Source organism: Ursus arctos, unplaced genomic scaffold (genome assembly GCF_023065955.2).
Source record: "Ursus arctos isolate Adak ecotype North America unplaced genomic scaffold, UrsArc2.0 scaffold_16, whole genome shotgun sequence".
Lineage (NCBI taxonomy): Eukaryota > Metazoa > Chordata > Mammalia > Carnivora > Ursidae > Ursus > Ursus arctos.
The window spans coordinates 37,519,515-37,542,320 of record NW_026622830.1 but is presented as its reverse complement, the minus strand read 5'-3'; the positions used below and the strand labels follow the sequence as shown (position 1 = coordinate 37,542,320).

The 22,806-nt window shown below is 35.5% G+C and overlaps 1 protein-coding gene across 5 annotated transcripts in view; it reads left to right on the top strand.

Annotated features, from left to right (window-relative positions):
* The window catches only part of TASP1 (taspase 1), a 253,010-nt gene that overhangs the window by 54,107 nt on the left and 176,097 nt on the right, over positions 1 to 22,806 (top strand). For all 5 annotated transcript variants that reach the window (XR_003317189.4, XM_026503016.3, XM_044385679.2 and 2 more), the window contains 2 exons: positions 3,697 to 3,776; positions 21,837 to 21,943. Coding sequence is in view for 4 of the 5 variants with exons in the window: in XM_026503016.3 (XP_026358801.1) it covers positions 3,697 to 3,776; positions 21,837 to 21,943 (187 nt within the window). In the remaining variant the exon portion in view is untranslated. The remainder of the gene's footprint in view (positions 1 to 3,696; positions 3,777 to 21,836; positions 21,944 to 22,806) is intronic.

The window sequence follows — 22,806 nt, the reverse complement described above, 5'->3', positions numbered from 1 at the left end:
GAGCTGAAGGCAGATGCTTAACCGACTGAACCACCCAGGTGCCCCAAAAAGTCATTTTTTAAATGTAAAACAATTGGAATTTAAAAAATTTTTTAGAGTTAAATTGTTAAAATTTAATTTGATTGGTATGTTATTTGCAAATACAGCAAGTTCCCCTTTATTTTTACTTTATATGTCTGTAAGCTTTAAATGATCAATAGCTCCTAGTTTGTCTTTCCTCAATTTTGTATATTTATGATGAATAAAGGAGTGATAGGTAAAATAGAAATCAGTTTTTAAGTCCAAAGAAACAGCTCTCATTTTCTCCTGTATCTTTCTTATTCAGAATAATGTATTTTGATTATTGGGATCCCTGAGCATTCTTGAGAGCCTTCTAAATCACAAAATGACACATTTTTAGACCGATTATGGAGTCACGGTTCTTTGAAAATGGCTGATTGCCATCCCTGAGGTTGCAGTTCACATCTTGTATTTGCCCAAATCGCTCTTTCCCGGAGGCTTGGCTGTGCTAGTGTTTGCAGCAGCACTTAGTCGAAGGTTTCAGTTACCCCACCTCGGGGCTGCTCTCAGTGGAGTGTTGTTGCTCTTTGTTTTGCATCATGTTGGACTTGTTTTAATGTAAATTAAATTGGGTATATCACAAGGAAAATGCTGTCCCTTAAGGAATTTTGACACCCTACGTCATGATTATTTGTTTAATAGCTTGCCAATGTTTGATGCTTAGTATGCTTTAGGCACTATCGTAAATGCTTGGATATGTCAGTGAAAAAACAAAGATTCCCACGCTTGTGAAGTTTCTTTGGGGAAGATAGAAGTAAACAATAGGTATAATATGTAAATTGTAAAGTGTCTAGTATGTTACAGGGTAGAAAAAAATGTGGAAACAGCAAAATGGCAGGGATTGGGAGTCCTGGGTAGGGGAGTGTAGTGTGTTGGGTATAGTTTTAAATAGAGCTCATTAAGGGGACACATTTGAGCAGATGAGGGAATTTGCCATTTGGGACAAAAGGGTGAGCCTGATAGAGGGAACATTCAGGGTGAAGGCCTTGAGACTGGAAGTCCCTTGGCATATTTGTGTTTTTTACAGGAGGCTGGAGTAGAGTAAGCCAGGGGGCAAGAAGACTAAAAGATGAGGTAAGGAAGGAGCAGAAAGAATCAGATCACTTGGGATTCTCATGAAAACTCCAGTTTTGTGCAGGTTTTGAGAAGAGGAATGTCATTGTCTGACTTGTGTTTTACGAGGATGTCTGTGGCTGGTGAGCACAGACTGGGGCAGGGAGCAAAGCAAGGCATACATGAAAGTAATGAGTCCATTGCAGCAGTCCGGGTAACAGATAATGGTGACTCAGACAAAGGTGGTAGCAGGAGAGGTGGTGAGAAATGGTCAGATTCTGGATATATTACAAAGGTAGAGTCAATGGGATTTCCTAACTTGATTGAGACAAAATTTCTCTAAAAGCTTTCTCCTTGGAGAGTCACTAAGACTGAGAGAAATGTGAATTGATACTGCATTTAATGTTCTAGAAAGTAATTTTTTGGACATGTTAGTATCATGTAGCTTTTCAGAATTTTAAAATGATTTCAAAAGCACTTATATGCCATTTTGTTGGATTATTAACTACTAGACAGGTAGGTTTTGATAGTAAGAAAAGGTCAGATATTCAGTATTCTTATCCACAAGATGGCCTCCAAATAGTCAATTTCCTGTGAATATTGTAAAATGCCTCAACTATTTTAAAAATTTGCATAGCAGCCAATGGCAAATTGATTTAATTTAAAAGCAATGACTGTTTAAGAAATGAAAAATGAAACTAAGAATATTTTGTAAAATGCCATTGATTCCAGATACTGGGATTGAACCCAAGATGACCAATGGGCGTGCTAAGATTTAGCTCCAAACTTCTGTTCTGATCATTTAATATGCTCCTTTGGCTTCTCTTTTACATCTTCACATGAAGAGAAGTTGTTTCTTATATCACATTCCTTTTCTAGAAGAAGGAAGTGCTAAAAATGCCATCAGGACAGCTCAACTCGCATTCAAGTTTCTATTTCAGTTATTCTTCCATTTGAATTTTATGTGACAGCTTTTCTTTGCATTTTCTTTTCTTTTTTTTTTTTTTTTAAAGATTTTATTTATTTATTTGACAGAGATAGAGACAGCCAGCGAGAGAGGGAACACAAGCAGGGGGAGTGGGAGAGGAAGAAGCAGGCTCATAGCGGAAGAGCCTGATGTGGGGCTTGATCCCATAACGCCGGGATCACGCCCTGAGCCGAAGGCAGGCGCTTAACCGCTGTGCCACCCAGGCGCCCCTTCTTTGCATTTTCTTTGCAGTGGTCTTCATTTGATAGAAGAATAGGACAAACTGTTTTCTACTTTCAGAATCCTTTAGAATTTAAAAAAAATAGAAGTTTGAAGGGGTAAAGTTTATTCTTGTTGGGCCTTTCCTCTTTTTTCAGTGCCTCCTACCTTTACGTTTATTGGGAAATAGTTATCGGACTTAACTATTTAGTTTCTCATTAGAACTATTTGGATGTTTTTGAGTGGTTCCTTAGATTTTGTTTTGCCAGTCTGTCACTGGTCTTATTAACAAATGAATCTAAAGACTTCGATGTGCATTACTTTGCGTTTTAGTGTTGGAATGATTAGAAGAACAGAAACAAAAAATAGGGAGCAGAAAACTAATGAGCAGGCACAAGTTCAAGGAAACCCATGACTAGCTGGCTGAGATCTTTAAGAAGTTGGCTATGGAAGGAGATGAAGTGATTGATTATGATGGTAACTGCTTGCTATTACTGTGTTAGGGAATGAATGGAGTAGTTAATTATCCTGCATGCTATTTGAAATCTTTGAAAAATAAGTTTTTTACAGTTAGCTAACAGTATCCTTTTATTTACTTCTTTATGTTGCAGTTAGAGCTTAAAAAATTACTTTTGGGGGCACCTGGGTGGCACAGCGGTTAAGCGTCTGCCTTCGGCTCAGGGCGTGATCCTGGCGATCCGGGATCGAGCCCCACATCAGGCTCCTCCGCTATGAGCCTGCTTCTTCCTCTCCCACTTCCCCTGCTTGTGTTCCCTCTCTCGCTGGCTGTCTCTCTCTCTGTCGAATGAATAAATAAAATCTTAAAAAAAAAAAAAAATTACTTTTGGTACACACCATAGTACTACCACAGTAGAAATGACCTGAGGGTCATTTATATAGGTCATAGGTATGTTTTTGTTGCATCAAGACTTGCAAATGTAAGTACATCTCATTGTTTTGGGGCATCTCTAGATGTACCCACTCATTTTGAGTAGGTCCAGTTGTTATAGTAGGCAAAATTACCAAATCTGAAAACACTCACTGAAACTTTGATTCTTAACCTGATTAAATGGATCTGTGACCATGGTGATCCAAGATAAATCTTAATATTTTCCACTGGGAAATCAACTTTTTTTTGTTGTTGTTATGTTGAATTTTGCCAATTTTTAGTTGTTGGTTATTATAAATGAAATTGTACCATTTTCAATTGTAAAATTTCTAACTTGGGGAAAAATTTAAAATTTGAGGCATATAGCCATATCATTATTTTGAGTAAACCTAGAATTATATCTATATGCAAGACATTTTTTCAGTTGCCTTACATATGATTTATATTTATTGAATATGTAGGAGAAAATGATACTGAATTTTTAAAAGAATAATTTTTCTGTTGTTAGCTTTTTAGTTGGAGAAGGAGCCTACAGATGGGCAGTAGATCATGGAATACCCTCTTGCCCTCCTAACATCATGACCACAAGTGAGTAAAAACTTTTCAAAATTAAGCTGTATTGGCATGTATACCTGGAAGTGTTACATTGCTTTAATCCACATAATACTCTGATATTTAAGACAGGAAGCTTATATGTCAAAGTATTTATAGTTAAAAGATACATAAAAAGTTATATGATTTTAAGGCACTTTTATATTCCTGAGGATCCCCCCGTTCTCATGCCTTTATAAAAGTATTGCTAAAAGATCCCTTTTAGATTACTTAAAATAATTATTAACAATAAAACCTTAATACTATCCCCTCAGAGAGAGAGAAGAAAACACAGGTCAACATTTATCTGTCTGTATATCAAATTAAAAACCACACAAATACAAATAATACCCCAAAAGAAAAATGATCAGAAGTCATAAATAGATAATAGAACAGAACTAATAGGGAAATTCAAATGAGTACATGTTAAATTTGTTCCCTCTTAATTTGTGAAAGAGTTAAAAATACTGTATTACTGATCATAAATGTGTGATGAAATGAACATTAGTACATTGTAGGTACAAATATAAATTGGCAGAAATTTTGGAGGACAACTGAGTAATGTAGAGCAAAGCCTTAAACTTACTCTGCTTGTAAGGAACTTGACATTAGAAATACAGACAAAACTTTATGTAGTTCTCAATAAGCATTATTAAGAATATCAAAAAAATTTTAAAAATCTAATGTCTAACAGAGAGGACTATAAGTAAATTATCATGTGGTGAAATGTTATGTAGTAACTAGAAATTGTCAAGACTAAGGTCTGATATGATTAAATCTAATGACTTTGAAAAATGAAAAATGAGTTATAAATATATATGTGTGAATGTTTTATATGTCTATTTTAAAAATGAAATCATAACTACATATTTATGCATAAAAGACAACTATTGAAAACATATACTACTTGTTTTTTAAAGTAAATTGTTATTTTCTATCATAGTAATCTATGACTATAAATAATCAGATGAAAAAATGGGGAATTGTTAAATCCAAGGAGACCAAGTTGTCTAAAAAATAAATGATTATATATCATTGCAGGTATATAATAAGGATCAGTTCTTTTTTTTTAAATATTTTATTTATTTATTTGATAGAGGGAAAGCGAGCACAAGCAGGGGCAGTGGCAGGCAGAGGGAGAGGCCCTGCTGAGCAGAGTGCGGGGACGTGGGGCTCGATCCCAGGACCCAGGGATCATGACCTGAGCCGAAGGCAGATGCTTAACTGATTGAGCCACCCAGGCTCCCCTAAGGATCAGTTCTTAATAACATTATATTCAAAATGAGCACCCATGTAACTGAACGTTGTAACATAGGGAGGCCGGAGGGAAGGGAAATACATGCATGGTAGGCAAACTGGGAATATGGGAGTTCTAATTCTCATAGTCACTACCGCTAATTCAGCCTTAAAATCTTCCCAGTGGAATTTATGTAGAGTTCTTATGTCGCCCAGACAAATCTGGTCTTTTGGTAGTTCCATTTTGTTTTTCTTTGGAGACATGCGACTTGGCACCTTCAAGTCTAGAATGGGTGCTCAGGAAGCCTGCTGTGTGACTGTCATCCCTGGTCTTTACCGCACCATCATTTTGGATTTCCTTTTCATCTCTCCAATATCAGATTCTCTGTTTCCTGAATCTCACTTTTTTTTTTCTCTCTCGTTTTATTCCCTTATTTGGTATATGCAAGACTAGAAATCGTTTTCCCTAGGTTTTGAAGGAATTGTTCGCTTATGTTCTAGCGTTCAGGCTTGCTGTTATGTATTTTGATTCCCAGTTCTTTGTGGTGTATTTTTCATCTTTGGAAGGAAGTCTTAATTCCTGTGTTCTTAATATAATGAAGCATCTTGGAATGGGTCTTTTTTTATTCAGTATGCCTGGTACTTACTGAGTACTTGAGTACTTTTAATCTGGAAATTCATGTAGTTTAGTTTTGGGGAAAGTAAAAAAAACTGTGTATTAATCTCTTCCCTTATCTTTCCTTTATTTTATTTTTATAATTTCTGTGAACTGGATGTTGGATCTTATGCTCCAGTCCCTTGTATCTTTTTCAAAAATTATTTTTTCTCCTTTTTGAAATCTCTTTTGTCTTGCTGTCTCAGAAATGTCTTCAGTTTTATCTCCTAGACCTTCTACTTCTGATGAATTTGTAATTTTGGCTTTTGTTTTAATTTCTAGGGGTTCATCTATGACTAATACCTTTTTTTTTTTTTGAAGTAAGCTCTAGACCCACGTGGGCTTGACCTCATGACCCTGAGATCAAGAGTCGCAGGCTCCACTGACAGGCACCCCAGTGACTAATACTTTTAAAATGTAGTGCCCTGTTCTTACTTCATGAACTCAGTATTTTCACTCATCTCTCTTGGGACCATTATGGTTTAAAATTTGTTATCTGCTGTTTTTGTTTTGTTTCAAAACAAAATGAAATCAGTAGTATTGTTTTGTTTGTTTCATACATGTTAGCAAATTTTTCCAACTATCTAGTGCTAGTCACCCCTTCTGTTTTCATACTCATGAGTATGGTACTTACTTACTTACTTTATTTATTTATTTATTAATTATGAATGTGGTACTTAAAAGACATTTGTAAGCTTTGTGTGTAATGGCAGGTCCTGTTGACCTCAAAAGGAGTGGTGTGATCAGGCTTTTTTGTTGGAGGAATTTCTAGGTGTTTGTTCCCCCCAAAAAAACAAAATTTTGTTTTTCTTTTGGATTAGGGAGAGAGACATTTTTCCCAGGTCTGGCAGCTCTATAGCCAGTATTCTGGTGCAGAACAAGGGAAGCAGCTGGAGATCTCACCTTTTCTTTTTTAGACTTTCATGTAGAACCCTGTTTTAAGTAGAGCCCCTGATACCTGCCCCCATGTGTGCTGGATATCCACTAATTTGGGGCCTGTATGGTTGAGTGTCTCTGAAGAGTTTACCTCATATTTTCTGCAAGCATGTGGAGGGGATTTAGGCATCTGTGTGTTTCTTCTTGACATTTTCCACCAGTTCTCCTAATTTTAGTCCCAAACTGGCTTTCAGAAATACCAGATACCTTCTATTCTAAGCTCTTCTGGTGTTTCTTTGGCAGGAATTTGTTTACTGTGGTGGAGATTAGTTTGCTTTGTGATGTCTTGGCTACCAGGCATCGGGATTCATCTTCCTCTCCTCAGTCAGTAATTGTCCATTTGCGTTCTGTTTTCTGAAATTGTGTTGATACTGCCCTTCTTATCATCATCACTTGTGTGTGTCAATCTTTTTTCTCCCTTAAATTTCTTTTTGGTAAGGTTTTAGTGGGGTGTGGAAATGAACTCATTCATGTGTTCAGTCTGCCAATTTTACTTCAGAACATTTATATAAAAAGGTGCTATAAAATCACTATTACTAGAATATTTTGCAGGATGACAAATATTTTTGAGTATACATTAGTATTGTCAAAATAAGAAATATATATTTGTATTATGCCATGGATTTTTCTATATAACTAACAAGAAATGTTCTCTGAATAAATAAGGTATTCGAAAGTTTGGTGATTATATTCATCTTTTTTTTTTTTTAAAGAATAGTATTGACCTATGGTGAATTTGGAAGGAGAAATTGTAACTGTTACTTAGATTAAAAAAAATTAAGGGCACTTGTCTAATCCTCAATCAAAATTACCTTGTATACTGGTTCTTAATGATGTGCTTTGAACTTGATTACCTTTTGTGGTGTTGGGAGGACATCACTGGTAGGTTTTTATCCCCTTACAGTGTTCCAAAAGTTTTCAGAATGTCTTTCTCAGGTTTATTCTAAAATAATCTTTTACATAGTTTCTCACATACTTAATATTTCATTCCCATATGTAGATGTGAATCTCTATTTGGTATTAGTCTCTTCAGCCTAGAACAAGCATTTCTGGTAATGTGGTAGGTGTAGTGGTGAAAAATCAGCTTGTCATCTGAAAAAATCTTTGTTTTGCCTTTACTTTTAAAATATAATTTCTTGTTGGATACAGACTTCAGGTTTTTATCTTTTAGCACTTTTTTTCCCTTTTTTTTATTGTGGTAAAAAATATATAACGTAAAATTTACTATTTTAACGGTTTTAAGTATATAATTCAGTGGTACTAAGTACACTCAGTGTTGTATAACTGTCACCACTATGCATTTCTATAACTTTTTTATCATCCCAGTTAGAAAACTCAGTACATATTAAACAATAACTACCCATTCCCCCTTCTCTTCACGTGCTGGTAACCTCCATTCTACTTTCTTTATCTATGACTTTGCCTGTTCTAGGTAGCTCTTATAAGTGAAAACATACAGTATTTGTCCTTTTGTGTCTGGTTTGTTTTACTTAGCGTAATGTTTTCAAAGTTCATCCATGTTTGTAGCATGAATCAGAATTTTGTTCTTTTTCTCTTCTTTAAGGAATTGTTTTTTTATCTTTGGCTTTCAGCAGTTTAACCATGATATGTCTAGGTGTGGTTTCTTTGTGCCTTGTTTACTGTGCCTGCTGAATCTGTGGTTAATGTTTTTAATCAAATTAGGAAAACTTTTGGATAGTATTTGTTTAGATATTTTTTCTGGTCCATAATCTTCATCATTTGTTTCTGGAACTTTCGTTCTACTTTTATGAAAACACTTGACACTGTCACATGTTATTGAAGCTCTTATTTTTTGCTGTGTTTTGCCTTTGTGCTTACTATACTAGTCAGAATTCTCTAGTAAAACAGAACAAATAAGAAATTATCTATCAGATTTATTATAAAGAGTTGGCTTTTATATTTAATACATTATGGAGGCTGACAAGTCCCAAGATCTTCAGGGTCAGCAGGAAGCTGGAGACCTAGCAGAGCCAATGGTGTAGTCCAATCCAAGTCCAAAGGTCTGGGAACCAGGAGAGCTAGTTATGTACTTTTAGTCTGAAGGCTGGCAGGCTTGAGACTGAGGAAGAGCTAGTGTTTTAGTTCAAGTGTAAAGACAGGAAAAAGTGTTCCAGTTTGAAAGGCAGTCAGGCAAAAAGGATTCTTTTATTTATGGAGAGTATGCCTTTTAGTTCTGTGAAGGCTTTCAACTGACTGAATAAGGTCCACCTACCTTAGGGAGGGCAATCTGTTTCAGTCTACCTGTTTAAACGTTAATCTCATCCTCATCAAACACACCCTTACAGACACATGCAGAATAATGTTTGACCAAATATCTGGGCACCCTGTGGCCCAGGGAGGCTGACATATAAAATTAACTATTATACTTCCATTTGTATGATTTCTGTTGAATTGTGTTCAAGTTCACCAGTCTTTTCTTTTGCAGTGTCCACTTTGATATGAACCTCATGTAGTGATTTTTTTTTACAATATAAAATACTGTATTTTCAGTTCTAAAGTTTCCCTGTTTTAGAAGTTTCTATATTTCTCCTGAAATTCCCCTTGTCTTCACTTATTATATCCATTGTTAACATGTTTATTGTTATTTTAAAAACTTTGATTGCTAATTCTAAAATCTAGGTCACTGGGAGGTCAGTTTCTGTTGATAATTTTTTTTCCTTGACCCTAGATCCCATTTTTTTGTTGTTGTTGTGTGTCTCATATATATATATATATATATTTTTTTTATTGCAACCCGGTCATTGTGGATGATATGTTGTAGAGATGTGAATTTGTTGTATTCCTTTGAATGATGTTGAGTTTTGTTCTAGCATTTAGTAAAATCATTGGTAGATCACCTTGATTTGGAAGAAAGTGAGTCTATTTCAGTTTTCTTCTTAAACTTAGAGTTAATCCTTGGTACTAGCCTGTGGTCTTTCTTCCTAAGATATGGCCTTTCTAGGGTTTTATTCGAAAGTCGCAAACTTGAAACTTTGTCTCTCCTACAGCAATGTATTTTTCAAAATCTGTGTCAGCTTTTCACCTGTTGTTTTCCTCACTAAACTCTATAGAATCTTGCATCTTGTATGAACAGTTAAGGGCTTATTCAAGAATTTGAAAGGATGTTTACACAGATTTGGGGGCTTCCCTTTTTTTTTTTTATGTGTGTAGCTTTCTCCTCACCAGGTTTCCTCCCTCAATTTCTAGCTGCTTCAGTAGCCCCAAACACCTTCATCTCCATCTGGCAAGACTATATTTTCGATTTGAGATCTTTGTGCTGTACATCTGCAGTTTTGACTGTAGTGCCTCATGGGGAAAGCTGTGTGAATGTGGATCTCATCTCGTTTTTTGTTTTTTTTTTCTTTCAGTGGTTGAATCCTCTTCTATTTCTTCCAGCTTTTGGTCACTAGCCTTCAAATAACTTTTTTTTTTTTAATTAAAAAAATTCTGACTACAGTTTGTAATTGTTATTGGTCTATGGGTTAGTCTCCTATAAGCTACTCCATTACCAGGAGCTGGAACCTGTGCTTTGTAAATGTGTACTATTAATAGATATAATAATATAAATAACAAATATGAATTAACAAAATATAATAAATTTCATATTCTAAAAGAGAGTTGGTTACTTAAACATTATATCTGTTACTTTTTAATTGTGTGGTACAGGAATATGTTACCTTTTTAAAAATTAGAGCATTCTACATAAACCTAACCTTCCTCTTTACTTCCTTTCCCAGTCCCAGCCTCTCCTGTCTACTCCCATAACCAAACTTATTTGTTGATTTGTTTCTTTCTGTGTCAACAGAAATGCTGGAATGTATAGTAGTATTATTTTTGTTAGCTTTAGATAATTGTTATCACTATAGTATCTTTAGTAAGTTTTTAGATAAGTCTTATCATAATATGATGCTTTTTTTTTTTTTAAGATTTTATTTATTTATTCGACAAAGATAGAGACAGCCAGCGAGAGAGGGAACACAAGCAGGGGGAGTGGGAGAGGAAGAAGCAGGCTCACAGCGGAGGAGCCTGATGTGGGGCTCGATCCCACAACGCCAGGATCACGCCCTGAGCCGAAGGCAGACGCTTAACCGCTGTGCCACCCAGGCGCCCCATAATATGATGCTTCTGATTTTTTTGTCAGTCATCAAAATGTATTTTGAGATCTCTCCATGTTGATCTATATAGATCAATTAATTTTTAAACTGCCGAATAGCGTGTACCTTATTTATTTAGATATTTATTGATGGGCATTCAGGTTGTTTCTGGATTTTGCCATTACCATTGATGATTTCACAAATATTCTTGTACATATCCCTTTGTCCTTAAGTGTTTTGTTTATCTAGTGGAAAGTAGATTTGCTGAATCAGAATGTACATTTACCATTATGCCGGCTATTGCATTTCCCCTCCCAAGACATTTACTCTTTGTCTACTTTTGAGAAGTCTGTCTTTGTAAAGTTGCTGCCATTATTGACCACGTAGTAGCTCAGAGTATAGGCTTTAGAGGCATATTCTTTCTGTCACCATGGGCAAATTACCTCCAAGAAACTTTTCTTATGGAGAGATTGTGATTACTTGAAATAACATATAAGGAATTCTTATTCCAATTTCTGGCAGAAATTGTTAACATAGAAATGCTCAAATGTTAACTATTAATATCATTCTTACTATTATTAATATGTTGGACATGAAAATGATCCTGGTGATGTGATTTTATCAGACTTTAATAGGTCTAGCTCTTTAGCACTGACTTGTGATTTTAGTGATTGATCCTATCTGGAGTTAGGTGTAACCATTAGAGCAGTGGTTCTCAACTTTGGCTGCATATTAGAATACCTAGAGAGCTTTGAAAAACTCCGAAGCCCTGGCTACATCCAAAATCAGCAACTCCGTAGCTGGCACCCAGGCATCCGAAGTTTTTGAAGTTTTGCAGGTAATTTCAATATACATTCAATTTTAACAATGTCGGATAAAGCTTGTACGTGCTTTTGAGTCCTTCCAGACGATTCATTAAAGTTGAAATTGAAAGGAAAATAGTTTTGTTGTTTCTTTTCTTTCTTTTTTTTTTTTAAAGATTTTATTTATTCATTTGACAGAGAGAGAGATAGCCAGCGAGAGAGGGAACACAAGCAGGGGGAGTGGGAGAAGAAGAAGCAGGCTCCCAGCAGAGGAGCCTGATGTGGGGCTCGATCCCATAATGCCGGGATCACGCCCTGAGCCGAAGGCAGACGTTTAACGACTGCGCCACCCAGGCCAACCTTAAATAGTTTGTGCTACAAAGTTGCTACAATCTATTTCTTAATTTTCAGCTGTTTTATGCTTTGATTGGACCTGAGGTGTATGTTTAAATGTAAGTAAAGAGTAGATTGCAGACATTGTTGTATCCTGTCAATTTGTGGGCATGATTCTGCCACATGGAATCCTTTTTTTTTTATTGGCTGGTTTCTGTTCTTACAGTTTTTCTGCCTTTGAGTAGGATACTTTGAAAGACAACATGATTGATAAAACATTTTATGTACTAATTTTAGAATTTTATTGTAACAGGTATGTGATATATCAGTACTTAACTCTTTAATATGGCCAGTTATGCTGTTTTAAATTTTTTATTTTTAGGTAATTATAAATTCACATGCAGTTATAAGAATTAATACAGAGAGATCCCCATGGATCCTTTGCTCAGTTTCCTTGAATGTAATAATCTTGCAGAACTATAGTGCAGTATTATATTTGGGATATTGATGTTGATTTAGTCAAGATGCAGAACACTTCCACCTTCACAAGAGTATCTCATGTTGCCTTTTTATAGTCATACCCACTCACCTCTATGCCTTCCTTAACCCCTGGCAGCCACTAATCTCTTCTCCATTAGTATAATTTTGCTATTTCAAGTATGTTATATAAATGACATCATACAGTATGTGTAACCTTTTGCGAATTGGCTTTTTAATAATTCAGTATAGTTCCCTGGTGGTTGTATTTATTAATAGCATGTTCCATTTTATTGCTAAGTAATCCTTGCTATGGGTGTACCACTGTTTGTTTAACCATTTAACCATTGAAAGACATCTGGATTGTTTCCAGTTTGGGGCTGTTATAAATAATGCTGCTATAAACATTTGTGTACATTTTTTTCTGTAATTCTTTTTGAATGTCTTGACAAAGTACACATAACATAAAATTTATCATCTTAAACAATTTTTAATGGTACAGTTCAGTGGCTTTAAGTGTATTCACATTTTTTGTGCAACCGTCACTACCATCTTTCTATAGAACCCTTTTTATCTTTCAGAACTGAACCTCTGTACTTATTAAACAGTAATTCCCTATTCCCCTCCACTTAGCCCCTGATAACCACCATTCTGATCTCTATCATTAAAATTTGACTACTGTAGTTACCCTATATAAGTGGAACCATACATTATCTGTCTCTTTATGACTGGCTTCTTTCACTTAGCGTGATGACCTCAAGGTTCATCCATGTTGTAGCACCTGTCAGAATTTCTTTTTAAGGCTGTGGGGCACCTGGATGGCTCAGTCAATTAAGCATCCAATTCTTAATCTCAGCTCAGATCTTGATCCTCAGGGTCTTGGGTTCAAGTCCTGCATTGAGCTCCACACCCAGTGTGGAGACTACTTACAAACAATAAAATTCTTTTTAAGGCTGAAAAATATTCCACAATATATATACCACATTTTGTTTATCTATTTACCTATTGATATATACTTGGTTGCTGCCAACCTTTGGCTACTGTGTATAATGCTGCTATGAACACGGATGTACAAATATCTGTTAGAATCCCTGTTTTCAACCCTTTTGAATACTAAGAAATGAAATTGCTGGATTTTATGGTAATTCTATTTCCAGTTTTGGGAAGGACCACCATACTCTCTTCCATAGTGGCAACACCATTTTAAATTTCCACAAATAGTGCACAAGGGTTCTAGTTTCTCCATATCCTTACCAACACTTGCTGCCTATTTATTTTCTTTAAATAATAATCATTCTAATGGGTATGAAGTGGCATTTCATTGTGGTTTTGGTTTGTATTCCCTAATGATTATGATGTTAAACATTTTTCATGTGCTTATTGGCCATTTGTATGTCTCCTTAAATGTCTCCCAAAAGGGGAAAAAGAGAAAAGATGAAGGTGGGAAAAAAGCACCAGCCTTTTAAATTCCATGGAAGTCAATTCATCTTGGAGAGGGAGGGCATTGCAACAGTGGGTGCATGCCTCTGTGTCTGTACCTTGTGACCAGTACCAGCAAGAAGCAATCAGAGCACATATCCTAGTATTTGGAGGACAGGGTCTTCCAAGCTGGCTGTCACAGGCTGTATGCAGTCTGCTCTAGGAATACACGCATGGTTGTCTGCCAGAGGGATGGGGATGGGGAATGGGTAGATGCTACTGCAGTAAGAGCTGAAATTGACCCCAAACTAACCACAGTTTACTTCAAGCCTTCCTTTGAAAGTCACAACCTTAAATAGACTCCAGAGTTCCATAACATTTGCATTAGATTCTGGCAGACCAGTTATTATTTAGGTGGGGATATGGATTCCTGGCACTTCCTACTTGGCCATCTTCTAACTCTTTTGTTTTGTATTATATCATTCTGATTTAAGGATATTAATCCTGTCTCGTAGCTATTTTCATATACTTAAAAAACTTAAATAAGTTATCATTACCTTTGCATGTGATGTCTTTTGCCTTATGGGCATTTTAAATTTTAAGTGATTATATCTGTCAGCCATCATTTTAACAGGTTCTGGCTTTGATAACATTGTATGGAAAATCTTCTACTTTAAAATTAAAACCAATTAAACTAAAAAAATCAAGTCTCTCTCAAAAAATCCTGGTAGTTATGCCTATATTGTTGTGTGATGGTTTAACTTTTTTGGGCACTTTTTTTTAGATTTTATATATTTAAATCATTAATACTTTAAAGATTTCATTTTTATGTGTAGTGGGAGATAGGAATCTAATTTATTTTTCCAAATAGATAACATTATGCCAAGACAGCTTATTGCATAACATATTCATTTCCTACTGGTATGAAATATCACTGTTTTTCTCAGATTCCATTAGAATATACATGAATTTGTTTCTGAATTTGGTGGTTAATTCCATTAACTTTTTGTTTTGTTTTGTTTTGGGTTCATTTCTTATGTCATTACTACAGTATTGTTTTCAGACTTCTTGGTTAGTTTACTTCTGGATATTTTGCAGTTTTGGTTGGCATTGTAAATAATATCTTTCTCCATTTTGCTTTTTTAACCTATTTATTGTGAACTCTTGTAGACATACCTCCTGTAGGTAGACAATGATTTTGGCGTTATAACGCACCTACAGGTTTTCTTGTACATATATTCTGTATCAGTTGGCTTTCTCTAAATACATGAACTGTAGTAGAATTGCTGGATCATTGTGTGCCTATCTTCATCTTTACCAGATGATGCCAAAGTATTTTTCAAAATGGTTTTTGCCAATGAGTATAATTGTATTTCATATATGTATGTTTGTGTATATTTGTATATAGGCATATACACATATTTTTGCAGCTATGTTACTAAACCCTTTTATTAATCCTTATAATTTATTTGTAGATTCTGGTTGATTCCTAAATTCATAAACACGTCATTTGTAAATAATGATAGTTTTATTTCCTTCTTTTGAATCTTTATACTTATTTTTTCCCTTTCATATTGACGAAGGATCATCAGTACAGTTTAATAGAAGCAATGATAATTGTACATATTTAAGTATAATGCATTTGATTGAAAATTTAGTTGTATGTTGTATTTAGGGAGTTTTATTTTGCAAGATTTAAATTTGTTAATGAATTTAATATTATATTTTTGTTTATTAAGAGGACATTATTTTTTTTTCTTTTTTTAAAATTTAAATTTAATTAGCCAACATATAGTACACCATTAGTTTCAGATGTAATGTTCAGTGATTCATCAGTTGTGTATAACACCCAGTGCTCATCACATCATGTGCCTTCCTTAATGCCCATCATCCAGTTATCCCTTCCCCTCTCCTGCCTCCCCTTCCACAACCCTCAATTTGTTTCCCAAAGTCAAGAGTCTCTCATGGTTTGTCTCCCTCTCTGATTTCTTCCCATTCAGTTTTCCTTCCTTTCCCCTATGATCCTCTGTGCTATTTCTTATATTCTACATATGAGTGAAACCATATGATAATTGTCTTTCTCTGCTTGACTTATTTCACTTAGCATAATACCAGTTCCATCCACGTTGATGTAAATGGGAGGTATTCATTCTTTCTGATGGCTGAGTAATATTCCATTGTATATATGAACCACATCTTCTTTATCCATTCATCTGTTAATGGACATCTGGGCTCCCTGCACAGTTTGGCTGTTGTGGACATTGCTGCTATGAACATTGGGGTGCATGTGTCCCTTCTTTTCACTGCACCTGTATCTTTGGGGTAAATACCCAGTAGTGCAATTGCTGGGTCATAGGGTAGCTCTATTTTTAACATCTTGAGGAACCTCCATACTGTTTTCCAGAGTGGCCATACCAGCCTGCATTCTCACCAACAGTGTAAGAGGGTTCCGCTTTATCCACATCCTTGCCAACATCTGTCATTTCCTGACTTGTTAATTTTAGCCATTCTGACCGGTGTGAGGTGGTATCTCATTGTGGTTTTGATTTGTGTTTCCCTGATGACGAGAGATGTGAAGCATTTTTTCAGGTGTCTGTTGGTCATTTCTATGTCTTCTTGGAGAAAAGGAAGACATTAATTTGTTAGTCTAATGAATTATGTTGATTTTTTTAAAATGTTGAAACAACTTTATATTTCTCGTATTTATCACATACAATATTATGAAAGAATTATTTATTTTTCTTTTGCTATGGTTGCCATATATTTACTTGCATGTGTTAACAGGCCCACAAAAGGCTTTGGTTCATTGGCCTTTTTATTTTGACGAAATGGCACCCCCTATCTAGTAATGCTTTCTGCCTTGCACTCTACTTGTTTGACATTAAAATAACTGTAGGGGCGCCTGGGTGGCTCTGTCAGTTAAGCTTCTGACTCTTGATTTTGGCTCAGGTCATGATCTCAGGGTCATGAGATTGAGCCCCACATTGGGCTCCGTACTGGGTGTAGAGACTGCTTAAGATTCTCTCTCTCTCCCTCTCCCTCTCCCTCTCCCTCTTTCCCTCCCCTGCACTTGCAATCTTTCTCTCTCTAAAAAAAAAGAAGAAATAAAAAATATAACTGTAATAGCTTCCTTTGCTTAGTGTCTGCATGTATATCTTTTTCTTTTTGTTTTCAATCTTTCTGTGTATTCTTATATTTAAGATGTGTCTCTTCGAAATGGCACATATATATCAAAAATTTTTTTTGGTGATCTTTGTATTTTATTTGGTGCATTTAGTCCATTTATGTTTAATTCAATTACTCCCATATTTGGGTTTGAATCTACTCTTTTACTGTTTGTTTCTCATTTGTCCCACATGGTCTATGCCTCCTTCTGTATCTTATTTCTTGCCTTCCTAAGTATTATTTTCTATCATTACATTTTCTTTTTTATTAGTATGTTTATATTAGCTTCTTCTCCCCCCCCCCCCCCCCCCCGAGAGAGTGTGAGGAAAGGGGCAGAGGGAAAGGGAGAGGGAATCTCAAGGAGGCTGCACACCCGGCATGGAGCCTGAGACACAGGGCTTGATCTCATAACCCTGGGATCATGACCTGAGCTGAAATCAAGAGTCAAATGCTTAACTGACTGGGCCACCTAGGTGCACCTGTATTGCCTTCTTTTACCATTCTCTTTGAATTAACCTAGAAATTTTAACATACATAATTGACTTATGAAAGTCTATTAGATACTTTTATTATTAGGTATTTTTTTACCACTTCTCAGACAATGCAAGGACTGTGGAATACTTGAATGAACTACATTTAACATCTTCCCAACTTTTGTGTTTATATTTTAAACTCAGTATGCATTTAAAACAGTGGGAGACATTATTATTTTATTTTATAACAGTCAGTTTTCATTTAGTTTGCCTATTTACTTTTTCCTTTGCACTTAATCCCCTCCATCTTTTTTTTTTTTTTTTTTTTTTTTTTGTCTTTCAGCTTCCATTTTGTATTATTTTCTGTTTCTGAAGAACACCCTGTAGTATTTTCATTACTACAGGTCTTGTTGGTGATGAATTTGCTCATTCTTGTTTATATAAAACTATTTTTATTTAGCCTTCATTTTTGAAGGATATTCTCACTGAATGTAGTGTTCTGAATTGGCAGATATTTCTTTTCAGCACATTGTTGGTAATTAGTCTACTGTCTGAGGCTTCCATTTTTTTGCTGTTGAAAAGACTTCTCTCATTTTTACTGCCACTTATTTGAAGGTAACCTATTTTCCCTCTTGCTATTTTTAGGTTTTTCTGTGTCATCGTTCTTATTCTCTTTTACTTAATGTATCTTGTTGTGAACTTTTATGTTTTTAATTTAATTTATGGATATTGTTTAGAATTATTATATCTGTAGAATAGTGTGTTTCATAATTTTGGAAAAATTCTTATTCAGTTTTTATTTTTATTTTATTTTTTGTTTATGTGTTTTATTTATTTTTTAAAAGATTATTTGTCAGAGAGAGATAGAGAAGGAACACAGCAGGGGGAGTGGCAGGCAGAGGGAGAAGCAGGCTCAACACTGAGCAAGGAGCCCTATGCAGGACTTGATCCCGGGACCCTGGGATCATGACCTGAGCTGAAGGCAGGTGCTTAGCCAACTGAGCCACCCAGGTGTCCCTCTTATTCAGTTTTTTTAAAACATTACCTTTATCCCATTCTTTTACTTCCATCTTCTGAAATTCTGATTAAACACAATATTAGGCCTTCTCACGTTATCTTCCCTGTTTCTTAATGTTTCTTCTATGTTTTCTATCGTTTTATCTCTTTTAGCTGCATTCTGGCTAACTTTTTTCTGATCAGTCTTCCAATTCACCCGTTCTTTTTTTCTTTATCCTATCAGCTATGAAACATGTACACTGAGATTTTAGTTTTTGTTATTTATCTTTTCATTTCTAGAAGTTCTGTTTTTATTTTAAGAGTCTGTGCTTTCTTTTAGTTTATAGTATGAACTATAGATGTTTTTCATGTTTTTTGGTCTGTTTTTTAATCATTAGGAGTGTACTTGTTTTATATTTGTGCCTGATAATTCTGGTGTCTGATATCCAAATTGGAATTTTTTCCTGTATGTTCTCATTTATGGTGCCCCATTTTTTTGTGTGCCTGATTATCTTTGACTATGTGCTTATCATTGCCCTTGAATAATTATTTGTGTAGTTTCACCATGCCCTAGGAGGAAGGCGTTTTTCTCTAGATACTATTTTTTGCATTAATTTTTGCCAGTTGTGTGTGCACTGTTTATAGGAAAAACAATCATCTGTCTGTCCTTTACTCATACTACTATCATACGCAGAACTCTCTACATTGGGGCACCTGTGTGGCTCATTTGGTTAAGCGTCTGCCGTCAGCTCAGGTCATCATCTCAAGGTCCTAGTATTGAGCCCCATGTCAGGCTCCCTTCTCAGTGGGGAGTCTACTTCTCTCTCTCCCTCTGCCCCTGCCCCCCACTTATGTGCGCTCTCTCTCTCAAATAAATAAATACAAATTAAAAACTAAACAAAACAAAAAAACCTATCTACACCATTTTTGGCACCAGATGTGTGGGTTTCTACACCAAGCAATTCTTCCATGCCATCTGGGTGTCCTACTAATTCATTTCAATTCTGACTCTAACTGGAGTTAGTGTAGACCACACAGGTTAGGGCTTAGTCTCATAAATCTACCACCTCTCCTAGGTTGTCACTTGTAGTTCTGACCAACTGGCTGTAAATCAGAGGTTCCCATGATCCTCCTTGGGTTCAGCTAACTTGTATCATCCTCCTGACGTGTATATTTAGCTACCTGGAAGCTCTCCAAGCCTTGTACTTTTGGAATTTTTATGGAGGTTTCATCATGTAGGCATGCTCAGTCCTTAACTCAACTGCCACTACTTCCCTCCTGCCCAGAGGATAGGGACAGGGCTGAAAGTTTCAAGATTTTAATCATGGTTTAGTCTTTCTGGTGACCAGTCTTCATCCTGATGCTATCTAGGAGCCCACTAAGAAAGTTGCTTCATTAAAATAAAAGACATTCATACCACTCAAGAAATGCCAAGGGATTTAGGAACTCTGTCAGAAACTGGGGTCAAAGACCAAATATTACAAAAAAAGATGGTCCTAGTGCTCTTATAATTTAGGAAATTACAAGGGTTTTAAGAGATCTTTCCAAGGAGCAAAGGGCAGAGACCAATATATATATATTTTCTATTATTTCACACACCATTAATCAGAATCTATTTAAACTTAGTTCAAAGCTTAACATTCCCTGACCCACCCAGGCTACATGTTTGCAAATCTCTATGCAAGGGCTCCAGTCAACTCCAGACTTCTCAGGGGTAGTTTTTATTCTTTCTAAGTTCTCTTATCCCTGTCCTTTTCCTCCTCCTTAATCTTTTCTCCCTCTTATCCAAGACAGTCTTGCTTGAATGTACTTGGTGTTGGAATAGAAGGTAGGGGTGGACTTGCATAGTTCTGAATCAGTTCTACTGTGAGAGCATTAGCCCTTTCAGCCCCCAGCTTATTGTGGGAAGTGTCTCTTATGAAACTCCTACCTTTAACGGCCTCTGGGCTTGTCTTATGTCTCTCCTTGATGCCATTTAACCAAACTCATGTGTGCTAGTGTTGGCAAATGCTCACAGTGAAATAATAATAGCATTAATCCTCAGTTTACCCCCAGAATTTAGCTTGGTACTTTTTATATGGTTTCTAATGTTTTTAAGGTGGTGTTTCTTCATATATATATATTTTTAAAGATTTTATTTATTTATTTGACAGAGATAGAGACAGCCAGCGAGAGAGGGAACACAAGCAGGGGGAGTGGGAGAAGAAGAAGCAGGCTCACAGCAGAAGAGCCCGATGTGGGGCTCGACCCCACAACGCCAGGATCACGCCCTGAGCCTAAGGCAGACGCTTAACCGCTGTGCCACCCAGGCGCCCCTCTTCATATTTTATCCAACATTTTTAGTAAATTCAGTAGGAGAATTACTCTGAATAATTTAGTATGCCATAATCAGAAAACCTTGATCATCTCTTTAGCGTTATATTCTAGTTTATAATTTCTCTTTTATCAGCTGAATCTAATTGGCTGTTGAAATCTATATGTCAAGTTTAAAATTTTTAGTTATTATATTTCTTATTTTTAGAAGCTCCATTTGTTCTTCTTCAAGTCTGCCTGGTAATTTTATCATTTTTCATCCCTTAATCGTATTTTCAATATCTTTTTTCTTAATTTCTGTGAACATAAACATGTTTTATGTTCTATATTTTATTATTCCATTATTTGAGGCATTTGTAGGTCATGTTATGCTTTCTTATATTTGGCTGGCTTTTAGTCTATTGTTTTTGGTGATTTGTTTCTCATGTATTTTGTAAATTTTTTGTTTTTTAAACTATGGGCTCATATTAATTGGAACGTGGGAATTCTCTGAGGTCTGGTAAGTTAAGAAGTGTTTTTCCAGGGAGTATTTGCATTTGTTTTTGGTTGGTTTTTGAAGCTCTACAACACCAAAATCGTGTGTGCGCATGTGCGCATGTGTGTGTGTTTATGTTCAGACCACACAGATAATAAGAATTCTCCTCTAAACTTGTCTGAATGTACTTTTTGTTCATGAATTTTCTAGTGAGACTTTTCCTCCTTTACGTTTATAGCCACAGCTGAAACTTGCAAGTTTCCTGTTTCTTTGTATAAGTGGCCTTTTCTAGTTTTCCTTTTCACTGGGCATGTGACTCCTTGAAATTCCTTACTTTTTTTTGTGGAAAATCTCTAATATGTTTTCTCATGCTGTATTGCCCCCAGATTTCATTCCTTGTCCTTTATGCACAGAGACCTGCAAAACCAAAGTTGGCAGTAGCATGCATTAGCAGATACCTCTGGGTACCATCTACCTCAGGACTCACTTGCCTATCTGGATTTAACCTTTACTTCTTTAACCTTAGGTTATTTCTCTTATTCTCCTACCACCTCAGTGTACATTGGAAAAACTTTTTTTTTTAACCCTTTATTCAACATTCTTAAGGAGGGCTCTTCAGGAAATCTCATTACCTCATTGCCCTAATATTTCTCAAATGTTATTTTTAATGTTTCTTTTATAGGATTCAGTTTAGCTGCATTTAAAAGAAACAAGAGGAAACTAGAGCTGGCAGAAAGGGTGGAAACAGATTTCATTCAACTAAAGAAAAGAAGACAATCAAATGAAAAGGTCAGGAGGTGTTTGAAATATCAATCATTAATGTATCATAATGATATCTATGATCTGCTTTTAGACATATAAGCTTTAGAATAATACTTTCCAGTAGAAATACAGCGCATGCCACATAGGTACTTTTAAGTTTTCTAGTAGCTACATTTAAAAAAAGTAAGAAGAAACAGGTGAAATTAATTTTAATAATTATTTTATTTACACCAGTAAATCTAAAATATCCCTTCAAAAATGTGGCCAATGAAAAAATTATAAGTGAGCTGTTGAGCTTTCCTTTTTCTTTCTTTCTTTCTTTCTTTCTTTCTTTCTTTCTTTCTTTCTTTCTTTCTTTCTTTCTTTTTTTTTTAATAAGTCTTCAAAACCAGTGTATATTTTATACTTATAGCACATCTCAATCATGGCACTAAGTTTTCATTAGAAATATTTGGTTTGTACTTAAATTTCATAAAATTAACAGTTGAAAAAGTAGGTTTACATAACATGTTATTCTAAACATACTTAAAACTTTCTAATGATTGAATTGAATATGTTTTAAAATTAAAATTAGTTAACTTCTAATAAAATTAAAAATTTAGTTTCTCATATGCTCTTGCCACATTTTAAGTGCTCAGTAGCTACATGTGGCCCATGACTACTGTTTTGGTTCTTGCAGCTCTAGATGGTGACTCTTAACGTGGCTGTTTAGAGGGTAGAGTGTGTTATAAGGAAATGTATATACTGGATTCATGTAGATTTTTTTACATTCTAATTACGTGTCTCTGTTTCTTAGTCTTTTGCCTTCTTTGCATTTTGCATGCTAGTGTGTCATCATGAGTCCATTTCTTAGGTGTTTTGAGGGGTAGAAAGAAGTTGAAAACCACAAC